This window comes from Gossypium raimondii, chromosome 13 (assembly GCF_025698545.1).
Source record: "Gossypium raimondii isolate GPD5lz chromosome 13, ASM2569854v1, whole genome shotgun sequence".
Lineage (NCBI taxonomy): Eukaryota > Viridiplantae > Streptophyta > Magnoliopsida > Malvales > Malvaceae > Gossypium > Gossypium raimondii.
Genome location: NC_068577.1, coordinates 15,509,963 through 15,530,343, shown reverse-complemented (window position 1 = coordinate 15,530,343; position 20,381 = coordinate 15,509,963). Strand labels below are relative to the sequence as shown.

At 33.8% G+C, this 20,381-nt stretch overlaps 2 protein-coding genes and 2 long non-coding RNA genes across 6 annotated transcripts; 2 read left to right on the top strand and 2 right to left on the bottom strand.

Moving 5' to 3' along the window:
- The first annotated feature begins 2,780 nt into the window (after positions 1 to 2,780).
- LOC105783684 (ninja-family protein AFP3) lies at positions 2,781 to 4,461 on the top strand. Its single transcript, XM_012609273.2, has 2 exons — positions 2,781 to 3,348; positions 3,958 to 4,461. The coding sequence occupies exons 1-2, from the start codon at positions 2,865 to 2,867 to the stop codon at positions 4,353 to 4,355; spliced, it is 882 nt and encodes a 293-aa protein (XP_012464727.1). The 5' UTR covers positions 2,781 to 2,864; the 3' UTR covers positions 4,356 to 4,461.
- Positions 4,462 to 4,547: 86 nt separating this feature from the next.
- LOC105783682 (LRR receptor-like serine/threonine-protein kinase RPK2) lies at positions 4,548 to 8,131 on the bottom strand. Its single transcript, XM_012609272.2, has one exon. The coding sequence runs from the start codon at positions 7,817 to 7,819 to the stop codon at positions 4,673 to 4,675; it is 3,147 nt and encodes a 1,048-aa protein (XP_012464726.1). The 5' UTR covers positions 7,820 to 8,131; the 3' UTR covers positions 4,548 to 4,672.
- Positions 8,132 to 13,080: 4,949 nt separating this feature from the next.
- On the bottom strand, positions 13,081 to 14,076 carry LOC128035987 (uncharacterized). Its single transcript, XR_008192704.1, has 2 exons — positions 13,643 to 14,076; positions 13,081 to 13,352 (listed from the first exon to the last, which is right to left on the bottom strand). It is a non-coding gene; the product is annotated as an uncharacterized LOC128035987 (long non-coding RNA).
- A 3,621-nt stretch (positions 14,077 to 17,697) lies between these two features.
- On the top strand, positions 17,698 to 19,675 carry LOC105784072 (uncharacterized). 3 transcript variants are annotated; one of them, XR_008192520.1, is made up of 4 exons: positions 17,698 to 18,212; positions 18,331 to 18,473; positions 18,685 to 18,778; positions 19,241 to 19,675. It is a non-coding gene; the product is annotated as an uncharacterized LOC105784072 (long non-coding RNA). The 3 variants fall into 3 exon arrangements; XR_008192518.1 differs by having other exon boundaries at positions 17,701 to 18,212; positions 18,685 to 19,675; XR_008192519.1 differs by having other exon boundaries at positions 17,705 to 18,078; positions 18,685 to 19,675.
- The last annotated feature ends 706 nt before the right edge of the window (positions 19,676 to 20,381 follow it).

The window sequence follows — 20,381 nt, the reverse complement described above, 5'->3', positions numbered from 1 at the left end:
AAAAATATTATATTTACAAAAATAACTCAAATTTAAAAACAATCATCAAAATAACTTGAAATGAACAGTAAAATAGGGTTGTGGCTTGTCAATGGCCGGAATCAACTCGTATTTTGGACCCATAATTGCCTAATACTTATGTCAGACTTAAAAAAAATATTTTTTTTGTTCTGGCCTGTCAATGGCCGGAACCAGTGTATTTTTTTAGATTATATAATACTGATATACAAAAAAGAAAAAAAAATTGGGTGCTGGCCTGTCAATGGCCGGCACCCCTGTACACGGAAAAAAAATTTTTGAGTTTTGGTCTGTCAATGATCGACACCAGAATACGAGAAAAAGTAAAAAAAAATTTGGTGGTAGCCTGCCAATGGTCGGCACCACCTTTTTTGTGAGAATTTTTTTTTACTTTTTTCATGTCAATAGCAGGTATCAGTATACGAAAAATGTAGAAAAAAAATTTTGGTGGTGGCCTGCCAATAGTCGGCACTATATTTTTTGTGAGAATTAATTTTTTACTTTTTTCGTATATTGATGCCTGCTATTGACACGAAAAAAGCAAAAAAAAAAGGTGGTGCCGACCACCACCAAAAATTATTTTTTTCTACTTTTTTCGTATACTAATACCTGCTATTGACACGAAAAAAGTAAAAAAAAATTCCCACAAGAAAGGTGGTGCCGGCCATTGGTAGGCCACCACCAAAAAAAGAATTTTTTTTTACTTTTTTCGTATACTGATACCTGCTATTGACACGAAAAAAGTAAAAAAAAATTCCACAAAAAAGGTGGTGCCGGCCATTGGCAGGCCATCACCAAAAAAATTTTTTTTTTACTTTTCCTCGTATTCTGATACCGGCCATTGACAAACCAAAACTCGAAAAAAAATTTCTGTGTACAGGGGTACCAGCAATTGACAGGCTAGCACCCAAATTTTTTTTATTTTTTTCTTTTTTGTATATCAGTATTATACAATCTAAAAAAATACATTGGTTTCGGCCATTGACAGGCCAGAACTAAAAAAATTATTTTTTTTAAGTCTAACACAATTATTAGGCAATCATGGATCTAAAATACGAGTTGATTCTGACCATTGATAGGCCACAACCTTATTTTATTATTCATTTTAAATTATTTTAGTGATTATTTTTAAATTTAAATTATTTTTATAAATATAATATTTTTTTGGACCATTTAACTAAAATAGCCCGTATTGGGATATCGCCAATCAAAGTCCCACTTTTTTCCTTTACACAAAGAACACGTGTCCTGTTTTTATCTGGGAGAATCTTTCTCTACTTCACTGACGTGTCCTCCCTAATCATTCTTCCTTGCCAACAATAATAAAATAAAATAAATTAATGTTGAAATTATGGCCAACGTTAAAATCCTTGCACGTGGCTTTCATCTCTCTTCATTCCTTTCTTGTCAGAACATTGCATTGTGTTGCTACCTTTTCATTGGCTATATTTTAAATAGTAAAAATAATTTATATATTTTTCATTAAACCAAAACCTAATAATATAAAACATTGAGAACCCATCTAAATTATCATAAATTGTACCCAAAAAATAATATCTAATTAGAATCAACTATAAAAATTAAAATTTCTATTTACAAACAAAATTATTCACAAATTTCGAAATAGAGAATAATAAGTAGTCCAATCAGAGTTAATATTTATTCAGGATAAAATTAGATGGTCGTTACGTTTATTTATTAAAAGCATCGCATTGTCCATCTAAACTGGCCTCAAATTTTTTTCTCATTTATAATTAGGCAAACCCACGTGGCGATTCCTCAAACACCTAAACCAACTCGTACAGTCCTTGCCGGCTTTTCCCAACTAAGTAAAAAAAATCGCCAAAAAGGCAATATACTTCAACACTTTGTCTCTTCAAATTATATTTCGAAACGTGTGTATATTCTTTTATAATATTTGTATTTTCATGGTCAAATTTTGGTTTCATCTCTCTATTATCTTTAATTTTTACACATAATCCTTATACTTTAATTTTACATAACATTATCCCTCTTCTTTTATTTAATTCATACTTTAGCAACTAAAATATTAACATTTTAAAAAAAACATATACAAATATACATTCAAACTCATCATACAAACATATATTTACTTAAGATTGAGCAAGAAAATCGAAAAATCAAAAATCTATCTAAACATAGTATTTTGAACAATTTTGGTTCACAATTTAAAAATCGTGATTACTTGAACTAATCAAAGTCTAATTTTAATTTTTATGATGTAAAATAGTGTAAATAACTTAAATATTATATAAAATTTAGTTTTTTAAAGAATATTGATTATTTTTTACTAGAAAATTTAATTTTAAAAGAATATTTATAAACTTTTTTGAAATATTACCGAATAATGTTAAAAGGCATAAAATAAAGTCTATTTATAGAAATAAAGTCCAAAAATTCAAAATTCAAAATTAGTATAAAACCAAGAATGAAATCAAAATATCATAAATTTTGAAATAAATAAATGCGTTACACCAAACTGAACACAACCCTAGATTTATTTGTTATGGGATAGATGTTTTAGGAAAGATTAACATAGCATTTTAATCAAAATGATTAACAATGTGAATTATTTGAACTAATTATTCTTATTATAAAAATACAAAAGTTAAATTATGTCATATTAAAATAAAGGGACCAAAGCCAGAAATTGACCAATTTCTTTGATGTGAATAATCCAAGTTTAAGCTTTTATATACACGGGTTAAGGCTAACTTAGATCAAGGCCTGGTTTTTTTTTTTTTTCTGTTTCATAGGCTAAGACAATAGCTTTATTTATACCAAAAAAAAAAACTCTTTTTGTTGGGTTTTATTTACTTTGTTTAATGTTTCCATCAAAAATGGGATCAGAAGCAAGTGAAAACAGAAGCAAAGAAATGGAGAATCTTTCTTTGCAAACAGAAAATTCCCCAAGAAACCTGTTACAAAGATTCATGTCAAGAGAAACACTAGATTCAAAAAGAAGTGAAGGTGAAGATGATGAAGATGAAGAAGAAGTGGAGCTGAATCTTGGGTTATCATTAGGAGGCAGATTTGGGGTTGATAAGCATGCAAGTAAGTTGAAAAGGTCATCATCTATTGCTGGTTCAATACCAATATTTAGAGAAGATGATAGTGCCAATGCTCCACCACCATCTGTTCCTCACCCAACAACTCTCATCAGAGCCTCTTCTTTGCCCACCGTGACTGAGGAAGAGTGGAGGAAGAGAAAAGAGTTGCAGACCCTAAGAAGGATGGAAGCTAAGAGGAGAAGAAGTGAGAAGCAGAGGATTTCAAGAGGGAAAATGGAGGAAAGTAAAGGCCTTCAAGGTACTTTCTGCAGCATTATCTATGGGGGATTTGTATTGTATGTTTACAATTTGTTTCATACATAAGACCATTTGATGTAGATACCGATTTTGACCTAAGTTATTCTTGATGCTCAAGTGTGAGCATGTATTAGATTTTTCTTCTTCGTCATGTATTTGGACTTTAGTGGTCTTCATCTCACTTATAAACAAATTAATATGGCTGCATTTCTTTTTCTCTAAAGCATAAGTAACATTGCTTCTTATCATCACTAATTAGTTTAGACTTGTTTGATGTTCCTAAATATCTGCTAAACTTGTTGATTATTTTGGTACTTGGATGAATAATTTGTTTTGAATTTAAAGCACATGAAGTTCCTTTAATGGATGTTTGTTGGGAGAATAATTTCCAGGAAACAAATGGAGATATGTGGATCCAATATAATGCATTTTAAATAGCAATTATGGTGGTAATGGGATCTGGATGCAAAATGATGTGTTATTTCTTGTGAATTATTTGATTCAAAATTGTCAAGACATGGAAAGTTTCAATGTTAAATTTCCATTTATGATAAAAACAGTGATTACTCGCAGCTGGTTTTAATGGTTCTCATGATTACAATCACTTCAGGAGCTAGAAATTCTGGTGAAGCAAGAAGCTCTGGTAGTGCTTCATCCTTGCAAGAACAAGGCGACTCAGAGGCAGCTACCGGTTCTTCAGGAACAAAGACGAGCAGGAGTGAAAGAACTCTGGGACTGGTAGGTGAGACGGTCGAAAATAAGGAGAAAGGAGGGGGAAAGGCGATGGAAGATATGCCTCATGTGTTCACAAAGGGAGAAGGTCCTAATGGGAAAAGAGTAGATGGGATTTTATACAAGTATGGGAAGGGAGAGGAAGTGAGGATAATGTGTGTATGCCATGGCAATTTTTTTTCTCCAGCAGAGTTTGTGAAGCATGCAGGTGGTGGTGATGTGGATAACCCTCTTAGGCATATAGTTATTAACCCTTCCTCTTCTTCCCTTTTGTAATGTGGAGTATATGGCAACCCCCCACAAAAATGGGGCACTGTAAGTGAAAAGTTTTAAAAAAACAAATTCTTTGCAATGTCTACAATAGTGAATTTACTCTTGCTGATGTTCAACTGCCTATTTTCGGATTCTGCAGTTTCCTAGGAAAAAAAAATCTTGATACCATCAAAGTAAAAGATCAGCATCTCCATCTATGAGGAAAAGATTATACTGTGATACTAAACCTGCCTCAGTCAACATTAGATATGCAAAGTTTGTTATGATTTGTACACTTTGAGCTGTTCCTTCTAGATCAAGTCATGCACCTAGAAACCATATTAATGAACTGAAGAAGGTTGAATTCGTTTCAACCTTCGGACAACTTGCCTCATGGTTGGTCTGGTCGAGAGGCTATCGACTGTACATGTGACGGCCAAGTGCAGCAGTTCTACCAGATCATGATGAGGACCTGCATCCCTTAACCTTAAAGTGAAAACATCCTTTGCTTGACCCTGTTGAAGCAGCATGCGGGCCCAAGAGACAATATTGAAACCATTTGCTTGTGAGGAGAATGAAGGATCCAAAGCCTTCTTATCTGATATCAACTCAAGCAACACGATACCATAGCTGTAAACATCAGCCTTCTCGGATACACGACAGGTCATGGCATACTCGGGTGCAACATATCCGAATGTGCCAGCTACACCGGTTGTTGCATGGGTTTCAGATGTACCCAGAAGCCTTGATAATCCAAAGTCAGACAGATAAGCATTACAATCATTGTCCAACAATATGTTACTCGGCTTGACATCCCGGTGTAGCACTTTCGGGGTGCATTCGTCATGCAGATAAGCAAGTGCATGGGCTATATCGAGAGCAATCTTGTGAATAATTTTCCAATCTACAGCTCTAGTGGATCTTTCCCTAATAAAATTTTCTAAATTACCACCTGGTAAGTAATTATATAAGAGAAACATATCCGTTTCACTGGCATGGTACCCTACAAGAGTTACAAGATTAGGGTGCCTCATTGTCTCAAGGGTCTTTACCTCGGCATGGAATTGCTGGATACCCTGAAACCTTCCAACAGCAAGCCTCTTGACTGCCACTGAGATTCCTGGAGCTATTTCAGCCCTGTAAGTGGCACCAAAACCACCAATTCCTATGCATTTGCCAGCACTGAAATTCCCAGTTGCTTGGACTATAGTTTCATACGTCAATGGAACCCCAATGTTGACGAAAGCTGTAATTTCCCTTGATTCAGAAACCTGAACCCTGGACTTTGGGACCCGTTTCCTGGTGTAAAAGAAGAGGACAGCTAGAACTAGAAGAACTGAAACAATGGCCGAGGCACATGCTATGGATGCGATCTCAATGGGACCTAAGCTTTTATTGACAGTTCTGTTACCCAAAGAAGAAGCTACTTCATTTTGTGAATCTTCAGTGTTGATCGTCATATCAGCGGATCGTACAGCTAGTGACTTTGATGAAAGTTCTGACACTTCAAGGGAACGAAACTGTCCAAAGCTCGAAGGAATAGCACCACTCAGGTTGTTACTCCCCAAGGAAAGGTGTTTGAGATTTTTCAACTGATAGAGCCCTTTGGGTACCAGACCTCTAAGTTTGTTTCCACTTAGGTCAAGTAAAACAAGGGACTTCAAGTCCCTGAAACTTTGGGGAACAATTCCTTCAATCTGATTCTTAGAGACATCCAAAAATTTAAGGGACCTGCAAATTACACCAATTCTTGATGGAATATGACCAGACAATCTGTTATTGCTAACATTGACTATCATCCCATGGAGCTTATTACAGTTTACAAATAAACTTCCCGGAAATGATCCAGTGAGATTGTTTCCACCAGTAAGAAAAGCATATTCAATCTGCTTAACGAATCTTGCTGGTGCAATTGGTAGCCATGGGAGTGAACCAGAGAAGTTATTTCCACCAAAATTGTGAATCAACACAGCTTTCGAACCCTGAAATGGCAAAATTGTTTTGAGGCGTGTTTTACATGTAAAGAATGACAGATAAGCAGATGGCGGATCATGGGGTTGGAGAAGTTCAAAACTAGAGGATAAAATACCAGGGCAGGCACGGTAATTGAACCTGGGGATTGATCCTGACATGAGATTTCCACTGATATCAAAGAGTGTCATACAAGGAACTTGAAGCTGCTCATCAAGCTCCCCAGTTAGCCTGTTCGAGCTCAAATCTAGATGACTTAGTTTCTTGCATCCATTGAACACTCCAAAGACATCCCCATCAAAGTGGTTCTGAGCTAAGTTTATGATTTCCAAGTTCTCGCAACCACCCCAATTTCTTGGTAACTTACCCTCAAGATTCGCCCTGAGCGCCCAAAGAACTTTAAGCTTTGGAAGGGTTGTGATTCCCATTGGAATGGAGCCTTGGAAACTATTATACTCATCGGTATTAGAATGTGGCAGTCTAAATGACAGCTCTTCATTTGAATTCTGCCCACTCAGCAAGGGATCGAAAAGATTAGAGAGGACAAGAATGGACAACCGAACACAATCTCCAAGCTCTGTGGGGATAAAACCGCTAAGATTGTTCCTAGCAACATCAAGAACCTCAAGCTCATGCATCTGGCCAAGCTCATTAGGAATAACACCATCCAACATGTTGGAAAACAAAACAAGAGTCCGTAACTGCCGACAATTCCCCAAACTACCGGGTATATGCCCAACTAGGAAATTGCCAGACAGATCAAGATGCTCTAGATACCGACAATTACTTCCAAAAAAATCAAGAATCGAACCGTTTAGCTGATTATTAGACAAATGAAGTCCTTTCAAATAATAGAAACTACCAAAATAATCAGGGATAGACCCCTTCAGCTTATTCCCAGCTAAATTCAAAACCTCCAAATCCACAAATTTTGACAAAGACCCTGGGATCTCCCCTTCTAGTGCATTAAACCCGAGATTCAAAACCCGCAAATTCCTCAGCCCCACAATTTCATCAGGCAACTTCCCAGTAAATGAATTCCCTTCAAGATCAAGTTGTTCTAATTTCTCTAAACCCCATAATTCTAAAGGAATCTCACCGCCAATGTCTTTAAAAGCAAGAGAGAGAACTCTAAGTTCAGTAAGTTTCCCAATCAAAGGTGACAAGTATCCCACTAATTTCCCCCTTGAACATGCTCTTCTTCTAAATCCAAAACCATAAAATGGAAGAAGCTTTGAAGAAGGAGAACAAGGTGGAGTAAAGTTACCTTCACAACAACCACCACCAGCAATATTAATGGAGATGACCTGAGACCTTGAATTGCATGAAACTCCATGCCAAGAGCAGTGGTTTGGGTTCTTCGAAAGGTCCCAGCTTGAAAGTATCCCAGAAGGGTCAAAAACAGAGGTTTTGAACTCCAACAGGATCCTTCTCTCAGGAACCAACAACTCCCCTGAAACTAAGCAGAAGACAAACAAAAACAAGACCAAACCTTTGCACAACAAATGACATCTCATATTTGTTTCCCAAGAAAACAAAAACGAACCCAACAAGAACAACAAAAAGAATTCTCTCTGAGCTTCAAAAAGTCCACCAAAAGCCACTCACTCCTTTCACCCCCAAAGGAAAAAAGTATTTTGTTTTTCTTAAACAACGGGAGAGAAAAGAAGAGGGGGTCTTTGGAGAAGAAAAACGCGTTTCTTTTTAAAAATTTGCTCTTTATTTTTTTGCTTCTTGTCGATGGAGTCGTGCAAAGTCTGGGTGTTTGAGCTTTGGTCTGTTCCTTTTCTCACTATTTTTGGGTTATTTTCCTTGCAAATGGAGAAACAGGGAAGAGGGGGCCACGTAGTGTAAATGGGTGATGGGGGGTGATAGTGGGGTCCATCGGCGGGTCAATTAATGCATCTGAACTGTCAACACACGGCGGCTCCGGGAAGGACCAGATGGAACTGGTGGGTCCCCTTTCTTGTTTGTTTTTACGTGGAATATCTTTGCCTCTCAGTTAGAAGCCTGCGCTGTCGTTTTCCGTCACGTGGAAAAATGGAAAAAGGGTGAAACTGAAAGGTTAAAATCTGTTCTTAGTCCCTGCACTTTTACAATTTTTGAGATTTAATCTCTATGTTTTAAAAGTTAAAGGCTTAATACATAATTTGGTGCATAAGTTTGACACTTTTTTCTAATGTGGTACCTATGTTATTTTTTAGTCCAATCCGGTATTTGTATCTGACAAAAGTTATATATTTTGGCACACAAAGATCATGCTATTAATTTTTTAGTGTTTACTTCGACTTCTAGAGTTGATTTTATGAAAATTCATAATTAGCTAATAATGTAAACACTTAATTTTCATTGAATCAACTCTAAAACATGAATGAAATCACATCCATCGAATTGTATTTGATAAATTAATCGTAAAATTAAACAAGTTCACAATTAATACAAAATTTATTCTATTAACAATGTCATAAAATTCAAAGCTAATACTATTAGTAATTAACTTTCATCGAATCAACTCAAATTAAAACTAACTGTTAACATTGTTACCTTTGAATACCAAAATATATAATTTTGTTAAATACAAATACTGAAATTGAATAATAAAAACATAGTATCACATTAAAAAAATGTCAAACTTAGGTATTAAATAATATATTAAAAAGCTAAAACTAAATCTTCCTACTTTTTAAACCTAAAGTCTTTGTCCAGTAATTAATACCATTAATAATTTTCATCAAAATTTATTAACTTAATATATTTATTTTTCATTAATTATATGCTAGATATATGAGAGAAGCTTAATCATATGCTAAGTTAGCATTTTAAGTACAGGGATTAAAACTATAGGGACGGATAACAGATTTCAACTAGAGGTGATCATGGGCCGGGCCCATAAAAAAATTTCTGCCGGCGTCCTATGCCCGGGCCCGACCCTAAAATTTTGTCCAGGCTCGGCTCGAGAAAAAAATTTTAAACCCGAGCCCGGCCCAGTTCGGTCCATTTTTTAATAAACACCAAAAATTTATTTTAAAAATAAAAAAGTATTTTGAAAATATTTTAAAATTAAAAAATAAAAAAATATTTATTATATTTGGGTCGGGCCGGGCTGGGATCGGGCCAAAAAAGTGGTGCCCGAGGCCAAGCCAGTTTTTTAAACAAGCCTCGTTTTTTTGCCCAAACTCATTTTTCGGGCCTATATTTTTACCCGAACCCTCTCATATTTCGGAAGGGCCGTCGGGCCGGGCCGGACAACCCGACCCATGATCACCTCTAATTTCAACCAATCTGAAAACTACAAAGGATGCACGAGGAACTGGACTTTTTGCTGACACAACCCTACCGCCAATGTTAATTATGTAACAAATTTATTAGTCGCCCTTTATTTTTATAATGGTTTCGAATGAATAATTTAAATTTCGAATTGAATTTTATAATTTAAATAATATACGGGTGTAAATATTTTTTTGCCTGTTAATTTTAAAATGAGCAAATTCTTCTCTCAATAAAATAACAAAAAATTTTAAATTTCAAAATATTTATAAAATTCTAAAATTTATATTTTTAATATATATATGTATTAAAATATAAAGAATATGTAAACAAAGTTAAATTTTAAAAAATTCTAAAAAAGAATTTTGAGGCTTAAATAAGTTAATTAATGATCCAAGTTTATCATAGTGAAGGATATATATATATATATATATATTATTTGAAAAAGTTTTCAAATATATATGGTTTTAAATTCATGTGCTCTTACATGTAATTAGTTATATTATAACAATATTTTAATTTAACGTGTTTAATTTTTTTTAATTTAACTTGAATAATTTCACTTAAATAAGCTTAATTCAAGTTTCATTTCACTTAACTTGATTTGAAAAATTTTCAAACCGAGTTAGTATGATAAAATATGACTCGTTAACTCGAAAATTTTTCACTTGATTCGACCGAGCGCTCACCCCTAATAGTTAGTCACAAAATAAAGAATAGTTAGTACAAATTTTAATTTAAAATTAGAAATATGAGTAATAACTCTTTTAAAAAAATAAGATCTTTTCAAAGCAAACAAAAACTTTGCATTCTCTTTGCTAAAAATAAGTCATGAGTGTGACTAAATATTACAAATTAAATTACTTTATTATTAACTTATATACTAGAATATGTGTAAAAATAATACTCTTACCAAATGTAACATTAATTCATAACGTATTAATTATATATTTTTAATATCATATTTTTACTAATAATCAAATTTTTATTTTTTATTAAAAGCTAGAAACTTTTTTTTGAATAATTTTATTATAGGTTTTGATAATAATTTCAAAAATTGTTTATTTAATAGTAGAAAAATGCAGGGTAAATTACACTAACAGTCACTCAACTTTGGGTAGTTGATAAAACAGTTACTCAAGTTTCCTCAACTTTCAAAAAATAACAAAACAGTCACCACAAATCATTTTCCGTTACAGACTTAACAGAAATACCATTTCTTGTCCCCCTATCACTGCTCTCACATCCCTCTCCCTCTTCTCCACCTGACAAAACAGTTACTCATGTTTCAATTCAGTCACTCAACTTTCGAAAAATAACAAAACAGGTGTCGAAACCATTTTTTTATTGAAAAACAAAAATTTAGTTGTCGACTAAAAAACAAAAATTGGGAGTCGCCACCGACCTTTATTGAGGTGTGATCGGATCACCTTGAAAACAATTTTAGGTCTACGAATTTTGAGAAAATGAGTTCGGGAGACGTTTACGTACGAGGAAGGGTTAGCACCCTCGTAACGCCCAAAATTGGTACCGAGTTGATTGTTTAATGTCTTAGTGTTGAGAATTTGAAAAGATTTTAAAATGCGATCCTTCCCTTTTTTATTAATGCTAATTTTATAAAAGATGCGTGGATAAATCAATGCGGATACCAAAGACCTCATTGTCTGAGAGTAATAAAATGGCACACCCAATACATTAGGGCACGACATTTTTAGTCCTCGAGAATAAGTTTGTCTTTTGATTTTCAAAACTTGCGTGATGAAGTTTAAAAAGGATGTTCAATTGCTTTAAGTCAGATGAAAAATCGAAACCCAATACGTTAGAGCACGATTTCTCAAAATTCCGAGCATTGAATATTGCCCTTATTATTCTTTAAATTTTCATTTCGAGGAAACGACATGTCACATCCAATACATTAGGACACGACGTATCGAATTCCCGAGAATGAGTTTTAATTTATGTATTTTGATTAAAGAAAACTTTTGATTATTTAGATTCAACGAGGAAAATTGGAACTCAATACATTAGGGCTCAATTCTTTTGATGATTCCAAATATCGAGTATATGTGTTATTTTGAAAGACTTTTATATAAAATGATTTTGATATTTAAATAATATGAAACGTAACATTTTAAGCAAATAAAATGCGATTGAATGATGATGTACAACGTGAATTGATCATTCGTAAATTTAAATATACACTAATGAATACAAACAATCAACAAATAAATTTAAATGAGCATAGCAATAATAATTTCATACATTATGTAAATATCAACATTGGCTAATAAGAGGAAACTAATTGAAAATCAAGCAAAAATAACACTAATGAAATATATAAATTTAAACATAATTTAAGAAATAAATATAATATGTATAAATTAAAAGGTTAAAATAAATTTGAATAAATTAACAATATTGAAATAAGTTGAGATAAATTAAAATGTTAAAATATTGGAAAGAGATAAAATATCTATATAATAATATGAAATTAACATTAGATTATGTATGTTTAGATAATGAAAATAATTTAATATGAAATATGTACGCATATAAGATTATTATATAATAGCATTATAAAAATATTTACAAATCTAAAAATATGTAATGAGTGAATTTAGAGGAAATATATTATAGAATAAAGTATATTAAAAAATGTATATAAAACATATCAAATTTACATGAAAATATATATAAAAATGTGGAAATTTAAATAATGATACATAATAAATTTTGAATAATAAAGCATGGTAAATTTATATAATATTAATGTTAGATTCAAAATAATAATATATTATAATATTGAAATAGTATTGATAATGAAATAAAAATATATATTAAACTTAAATAAGAAAGAAAGTTTGATTTTATTGGACGAAATTGTATTAAATTCGAAATAAGAAGGAAAAAAATGAAAATAAAGCAGAATTGAGGACCAAAAAGGGCACGCGCGAATAACATGGGGGCTAAAGAGGAAAATATCCTTAGCTCCAAAACGCTGCGTTCAGCATGGACCAAAATGAAACCAACGACAAATTATGCTGTCCAAAATTAAAGAAATTTAAGGGATCGAATTGAAACACAGCGCAAAACAAGAAGGGCTTGGCGTGAAAATATCCCTCCCCATACCAAAACGCGCGGATCTAGCCACGGTTGGATCGGATCATCGGGCTGCTGGGCAATGGTCAATACGGCACCGTTTTGGAGCCACTGATCAGACTCCAAACGGTGCCGTTTCGTGCGTCATATGAAGGCCAAGACAAAACCCTAAACTGGCCGCATTCTAAGCACTTTCGGCAGTTTAAAAAAAAAACTAAGCCCTCCCTTAGCTGTTTCAGGAACCAAGCCTCCGTCCATCCGACCCCGATTCATGCGAAAGGGAAAAGGACTTCATCGGCGCCGACGACAAGGTAAGGTCCCCCCTTTTCTCCCCTCTTTTCGTATAGGAAATAGAAAGAATCAAAGAAAACAGTAATGAAACGCAGAGAAAGAAAAAGAAAAGAGAACCACCTTCCAAAAAAACTGATCTTTTCCTTTTTTTCGATTTCTTTGTATTGATCATGTAGTAGGCCCAAATTGGCCCAGGCCCGTGTGGAATAAATAATGGGACACAGCCCAATTTTTACAAAGCCCAAATTAAACCCTAGCCTTAACCCCCCCAAAAAAAGAGAACCCTAGCAGCATTTGCCAGTAGCCGCCGCAGCTCCCCCCGCCTTCAGCGCCTCCAGCAGCATCCGGACGTCGCAAGTTTCGGCCTCCACGCATGCCAAACTCTCCACGCACCTGCAAACACGGACTCAGAGAGTCCATTAGCGAAAATATAGTGTAAAACAAATAAGTTTTAGGCTATATAAAGCCGTTTGATTTTGTAAAATAGGGGGGATTCAGTAAAAGGAGATACGAAAATAGAAGGAAAAATACGGAGAAATACAAGGGAAATTTGTTTTTTCAAAGGTTTTTTTACTTTGTAGTATTCACTATTCTTTTTGTTTATATATTTCTTTTTATTTTCCTTTATTTTTTCATTTCATTTTTACCTAAAACAACAAAGAAAAGAAGGGAAAAGCACTTACCAGTTCGTCGAGGTCGCCGCGCCACCACCATCTCCGCCGTCGTCGGAGCTTTGGTGAAGGGGCAGATGGACGATGGCGCGGAATGGGTTAAAAGAACCTTAGCAGAGCCACTGCTTTTCTTTTAGAAAAAAAGAAACAGAATGATTTAAAGCTGAGCCATTTAGTTTGGGGGGTAAAGGTCTGCGCATATCCACCTTAAATGGGAAAATTGCGCAATTAGCCCTCCTCCTTTTGTGACGCGTTTTAATCAAGTTCTTTTTCCTCTTTAAAATTTGGCCCAAATATTTTACCCGCGTGACGATTTAATCCAGTGCTGCGCAACATGTAGGAGGGAGGGATTAATTCCCCTTTTGGTCCTCCATTGTTTCCTGCGCATTCAATTGGGTCCTTTTATTTATTTCGAATTTATCCCCGATTTTTCGTCTTTTGTTCAATTTAATCCACTTTTTCTTTTTGAACTATTTTTTTATTTAATTATATTTTATATATTATCATTATTACTATCATCATCTCTATGTTCATATATGCATTTTTCTTATATAGTATTCACATATTGTTTTTTATATAATATATATATGCATGTTTTTACACGTCTACCTATATATTTTATACATGTGCTTATATTTTTTTCAACTTCTATATATATATATATATATATATATATATATATATATATATATATATATACTTTTATATTTTAGTTTCAAATATATTTTTACGTTTGTAAATATGTACATACGCATTTTATATATTATTCTTCATAAAGTTTTTTACAAACATATATATATATATGTATACATATACATTTTAGAATACTTACATTTTTCCCCATATTTTACAATTTAAAATACACATACATTTTCCATGATATATTTATGCATTCATTTTCATATTTTTAAATCATTATAAATATTTTTATTATTTTATATATTGTACATATATGTAAATATTTGGATATATACATAAGCGTATTTTTATGACTTACATATACATATACATTTATTTTTTTATTTTGTAAATATATATTTATATATGCTTTAAGTTAAAGTATTTGTATCATATTGTACATTACCTTTTAAGCATACTCTTTTTGAAAATATGTTTTGGTTTTAACCATACATCAAAGTTATTTTCTTGCTTCAAAGTTTTTTTTAAATAAAAGCGATATTCGAGGTTTGAGGTTTTCGAGGGAAATTGAGCCCTAACGTATTGGGTTCGGATTTTCTTTGCTAATCTTAAATAACCGAGGATATTCTTTATTCAAAATGCATGAGTGTAAAAATCATTTTTGGGAACTTAACTTGTCGTGCCCTAACGTATTGGGTGTGGCATGTTACTTTCTCGAAATGAAGATTTTTCGTATAAAATAAAAAGTGATATTCAAAGTTCGGGGATTATGAGGAATTGTACACTAACGTATTGGGACTCGATTTCTTTACATGACTTGAACAACTTGTTATCCTTTTGCAAATTTCATTATTCAAGTTGATTTTAAAATCTTTTTAACCTTCGACACTAAGACATTAAATGATCAATTTGGTACCGATTTTGGGCGTTACAAGGGTGCTAACCCTTCCTCGTGCGTAACCGACTCCCGAACTCGTTTTCTCAAAATTCGTAGACCAACATAATTTTTAAGGTGAGCCGATCACACCTTAATAAAGGATCGGTGGCGACTCTAGTTTTATTTTTAAAGTCGACAACTGAAATTTTTGCTTTCAAAAAACGGTTTCGACAGATCATGTATGTAACCCTTACAGAATGTTTACTCTCTGATCTTATAGCCGAATATTCAGAATGAAAAACAAACAAACAAAAAATACAATATTTGTTCTCTCAGCTGCGTTGCGTTTGTTGTGTTGCAGGTACGGGTACGGAGACCTACGTGGAGGTACGGAGGTGGCCGTACGGAGGCACGCTTGGCGGTGCATGGCGACGCGTGTGGATGAAGGCAGCATTCGTGGCTAATGCGGCGCTGGATACTGTTAGGATTTTCTATGTCCACATTAGCTGGGCTAGGTTAACTGGGTTTTGGTTTGGGCTAGGTTAAGTGGGTATTTGGGATCTGTTTGGGTTATTGGGCTATCTGTAAATGCACTTAGTTTGTATTTTACGTTTGCTGGACTGATGGACTTTTAATAATTTTGTTTTTATTTTTATTTTTTATATATTTTTTTGTTTATTTATTTGATTTGGGTCTGGCAAAATTAGGGTATTACATCAGGCATCACTAATTATTTTCGTTACAGACTTAACAAAAATCCCATTTTTCGTCCCCTATCACTGCTCTCCCATCCCTCTCCCCTTCTTCCCCACTACCACTGCTATTAGAAGCCTAGCCACATTGTCCTTCCATTTCATTCTCTTCCATGGCCATCCATTCTTGCCTTTGCACTTCTCACCATTTTCCATCTTCGTTGTAACTTGGTTCATCTTCTTCACTCATGCTTCCATCATTTCCTAAATCATATGCAAAGAACAAAGTGTAAAATGAGAAGAACCAATGTATACCATGTCAACAAGAAAGGCCGGTCAAGCTTGTTAATGAGATTCAAGATAATGTTGTTATTAGTCACTACATTAAGTTTTGGCCCAGTGAACTGCCCATTGATAAGAAGGATAACCTTCACAACAACAAAAAATCAAAACTTTTTTTTCTTAGAAACCTAGAAACATACACATAAAAAAGCACATTACTTTCATCAACCCAAAACACAATTTCAGAATTTGACAGTTTAGAGATCAGAGTAACCTACCGGGGAACTCCAAGAATAGAGCGAGTACCATAAGTAACAGTCCAGGTGAAATACAAGGGTCTTCAGCATTCACCAAAGACACGCCCAAAACAACCAAAACACCAAAAACCAAATGAGGAATGAAGGATTTCTCCATTTTCCCTTTAATACACTAAAAGCCAACCAATCAAACATTTAAAAAAAAAACCTGGCCGAAATTGGTTTATCAGAAGACTATCACCATAACCGCCTGAAACAGAAACTCACCTGCTGGTTTGAAACTCCCTGGAAAATGAAATATTTTCATAACAAAACAGGGAAAAATATGTATACTTTAAAGCAAGTTGGAAGCTCGCATTTAAACTAATAATCGGCGCAACGCGTTCCGCGTTAAGATTATTGCTTCCCGCTTATGTTTATTTTCACTGCTTTGAAAAGGCCAAAAGTGAAAAAGAATGAAACATGTAATAGGTGAGAAGGAAAATAAAAATGGAAATCTGGGTTAGGTTGAAGTAAAAATGGACTCTAACCGATCTAATGTAAACTCATAAGCCACAAATGTTACAACACCAATCTGATGCAAGGAACAGAGTAGTAATAGCGGCGACGGTGGTAATGGTGGTGGGGATGATGGTGAAGAAAGAATAGGGGGAAGAGGGGGAGAGGGCAAGGGTGGGGAGGTTTGCAAAAAATTGAAGGCACTTGTGATAGGGGGGAGGGATGGTGGGGAAGAGGGAGAGGGATGGGAGAGTAGTGATACGGGGATAAAAATGGTATTTTCGTTAAGTTGTAACAAAAATGGTACCTCCGTTACAGACGTAACAAAAAAGGGTTAGTGGTGACTATATTGAATTGAAATATGAGTACCTTAAAGTTGGGTGATTATTGGTATAATTTACTCAAAAATATATTTAGATAAAAGGATGAAGTTCAGTAATTATTATTTATAATTATAAGTTTTATTGATGTCGTTTTTAAATAAGGTTGCATTGGCAATAACCATGTAAAAATGGGATGGGCAAATAAATTTGTTGTAATAATTAAAACAAAATAAATCTCAAAACATTAATGTTTGGATTGGGGAGTAAAAGCTCGTATCTTCATCCTTTTAGTTAATTCACTAATCACTTCCACCACTAAACAATGCTTCAAGGTTTCTTTTCTTAATTCATTTGAAGGGATATTACTGGTAAAATTTACAGCATATTTGGTTGGCTGTAATATCAATACATTACAACTCAATTCGATAGACCCATCATTAAACTATTGGGGCTTACTCAGGACAAAGATGCTGTTTACCATTTGGTGGTCTCCCACATAATGACAATTCAGGGAATGGGTGAGTAACTTAAGATTTCAATTTTACCCTCACCATTATCATTTCTTTCTCACGTCTGAGACCTTTTCCCTCTCTTCTTCCTTCCATTGTAATCATCAACAAATTACCAACTTATCAATTTAAATTTTTTTAATCCCATTTCCTCCCAACCCTGTCTCCCTTTGACAAACCGTAACAAGGCCTTCAATCTCAGAACCGCTTTTCTAACTCCAAATGCCCTCAACAAGGCCTTCTCTTGCTTTTGATTGAGGTGGAAACTTGAGAAGAGAAGCAACCAGATAGTGGTTTAATGTGAGGCTTCAACTGTACCTGAGAAGGAGGCCGAAGAGACCTTCAGGGAGAATTTTGAGTACCAAGCAGAGGTGGGTTCTTTTGCTTTTCCTGGGTTTTGCTCTTCTGTTTCTGCTTTTGGTGGAATATTTAGGGATTTACATGGTGGTGTTGGATTGGGCAATTTAGTGTTGAATTCTATTCTGTTTTTCTTGGTGCTGAGAAGGTAACATGCTGTCAGCTTAATATAACCTGCATTCTCATCTTTTGCTTCATGTATGAAGCCTTTTCGTTCAATAATTTTCAAGCTAATTGGGTTGATTGTTTATATGTTTATTGAACAGGTTGTTGTGTTTACAAAGAGTCCAAAATCAGACAAGCAATACGTTGGGAAGTTGTAGCAGACAGTAGCTCCTATGTGAATAGGGAGGAAACTAATCTAGAAAATCTTCAAGTCCGTGGTACACAGATTACACTTTATTTAAGGGTACTAAATTTGTTCATTCTTTTTCCTCTTTTACACCCTATTTGAATGTATTTGCATTTGCATGTTTAAAAATTTAAAGGAAGATAATAAATAACATTGAGATTTGAATGTAGTGTTTCATGTTACAAATACAATTGCCTTAGAAATTTCTGGTTCTTCAAATGTACAATTCTTCTGAGTGCCAAATATCTAAGATATTGTTCTCCTGCAGTCAGATGACAAGTATGAATTCTAAGATCCCACCAGAATTCAGAATTTGGTGAAGAATTATTCCCAATTTGTTTATTTCCCAATCTACATTTATGGTAAGATACCAAACCAAACAAGAAATATCAGGTAGAAACACACACACACAAAAAGGAAATCCTGAGTAGGGAAGTTGTCAGTTTCTAATTCTATGCATAATGCTGTTTACTTTTCTCCTTATTTATTGTGTTATCATGTTGCAAAGTTCTTAATTTTATTTGCTTATTTTTAGACCAATATCTTATTCTGTTTTGCTTATAAGTTCCTCCAGCATATTTGAATCCTGAATTCTAATAATATGGGTGCTTTGGGAGACAGTGGAGATTTTGTGGCCTGGGAAAGTTGGTTAGATGATTTGCTTCAAAGTAATGGTTGCAAGCTACTATTTAATGAATTTATTGTTTCTTTGAGTTGTATTGAAGATAATTTTTAGCATTTCATTTCTTCTCAATTATATGTAATGATATGTAGAGATAGGATTTTTAGTTACCTTTGGATGTCACAATTGTCGTCGTCAACAGATACGAGGTTTATCAACATAATGCTAATGCGCTCAACAAAATATTTCAAAACCATGCTTGCTTTGCTGACCAATTTCGATTGAACAATCAAGAGTTGAAATTTACCGGAGATTAGAAAGCGATCTGAAGTTGGCAAAGACTCGTCAAACATTGGAGGATCAAGCAGAGATAAAGAGATTGCGAGAAACTATCCGAGAAGCGAATCTGAAGTTGGCCAGGTTAAAGAAGTAATAACAACTAGAGTAATTGCTGCTTCTCGTTATTTCGTTCAAGTAATAGCAGTCTAAGAATCTTTTAGTGATTAATTGGAATGTTGATGATTTGATAGTAATGTATGCCTTTGTGTGAGGGCTTATGTTTGAATAAGGAGAATGTTAAGAACTCATGTGGTTTGATACTTTTGGTATTTTAAAGTTGTTTTGTGTGGAACTGCAATTTTGGTATTTTGTATTTTTCACGTCGATTTTACCGTTCATATTTGGAGTTAAAATTTTAGTACTTTACTAATAGACCATATGGTTGTTAAAATTTTTGATAAATGCATGGCATAGTTGTTTAAACCAGGTTAAACAGGGCTAGATCTTTCAGTCGAATCAAGAATCGACTGATATATCGATTTGAAAAGACATTGTTTTGAGCCTGGATTTTTTTCCCAAATTTCTCGCCTAAAACAGCAAAAGGAAATAAAAGTTCAAGCTTATTTCCTAAACTAGTTAGCCCAAATCTAAGAAATAAAAAATTAATAAATAAGCCCAAGACTCAACCCAGCCCAAACCAAAACAGGGAAGAAAAAGTTAAACCTAAAGTTTGTTCATGTATTAAATTTTTTAATCGAATTTGTAATGAATAATTGATGTTTATGTATTATTGTTATTTAAATATGTATAGTTTTTTAATTAATTATTTTTTTAGAATTTTTATTTTAAAATATTGGGTTGATCTAATCAGTTTAACTATTAATCCAATACTAAACACTAATATGCATGGCTGTATGGTGGCGAATCGAAGGGCATGAAATAATCAGGTAAGGATGGAAGGTAGTGACAAAAAGTGAAAAAACAGTAGCAAAACATGAAAGAACAGTAGCAAAAAAACAAATCAACCAAAATTGCAAATGAAATAAAAACAAACAGAAACAAAT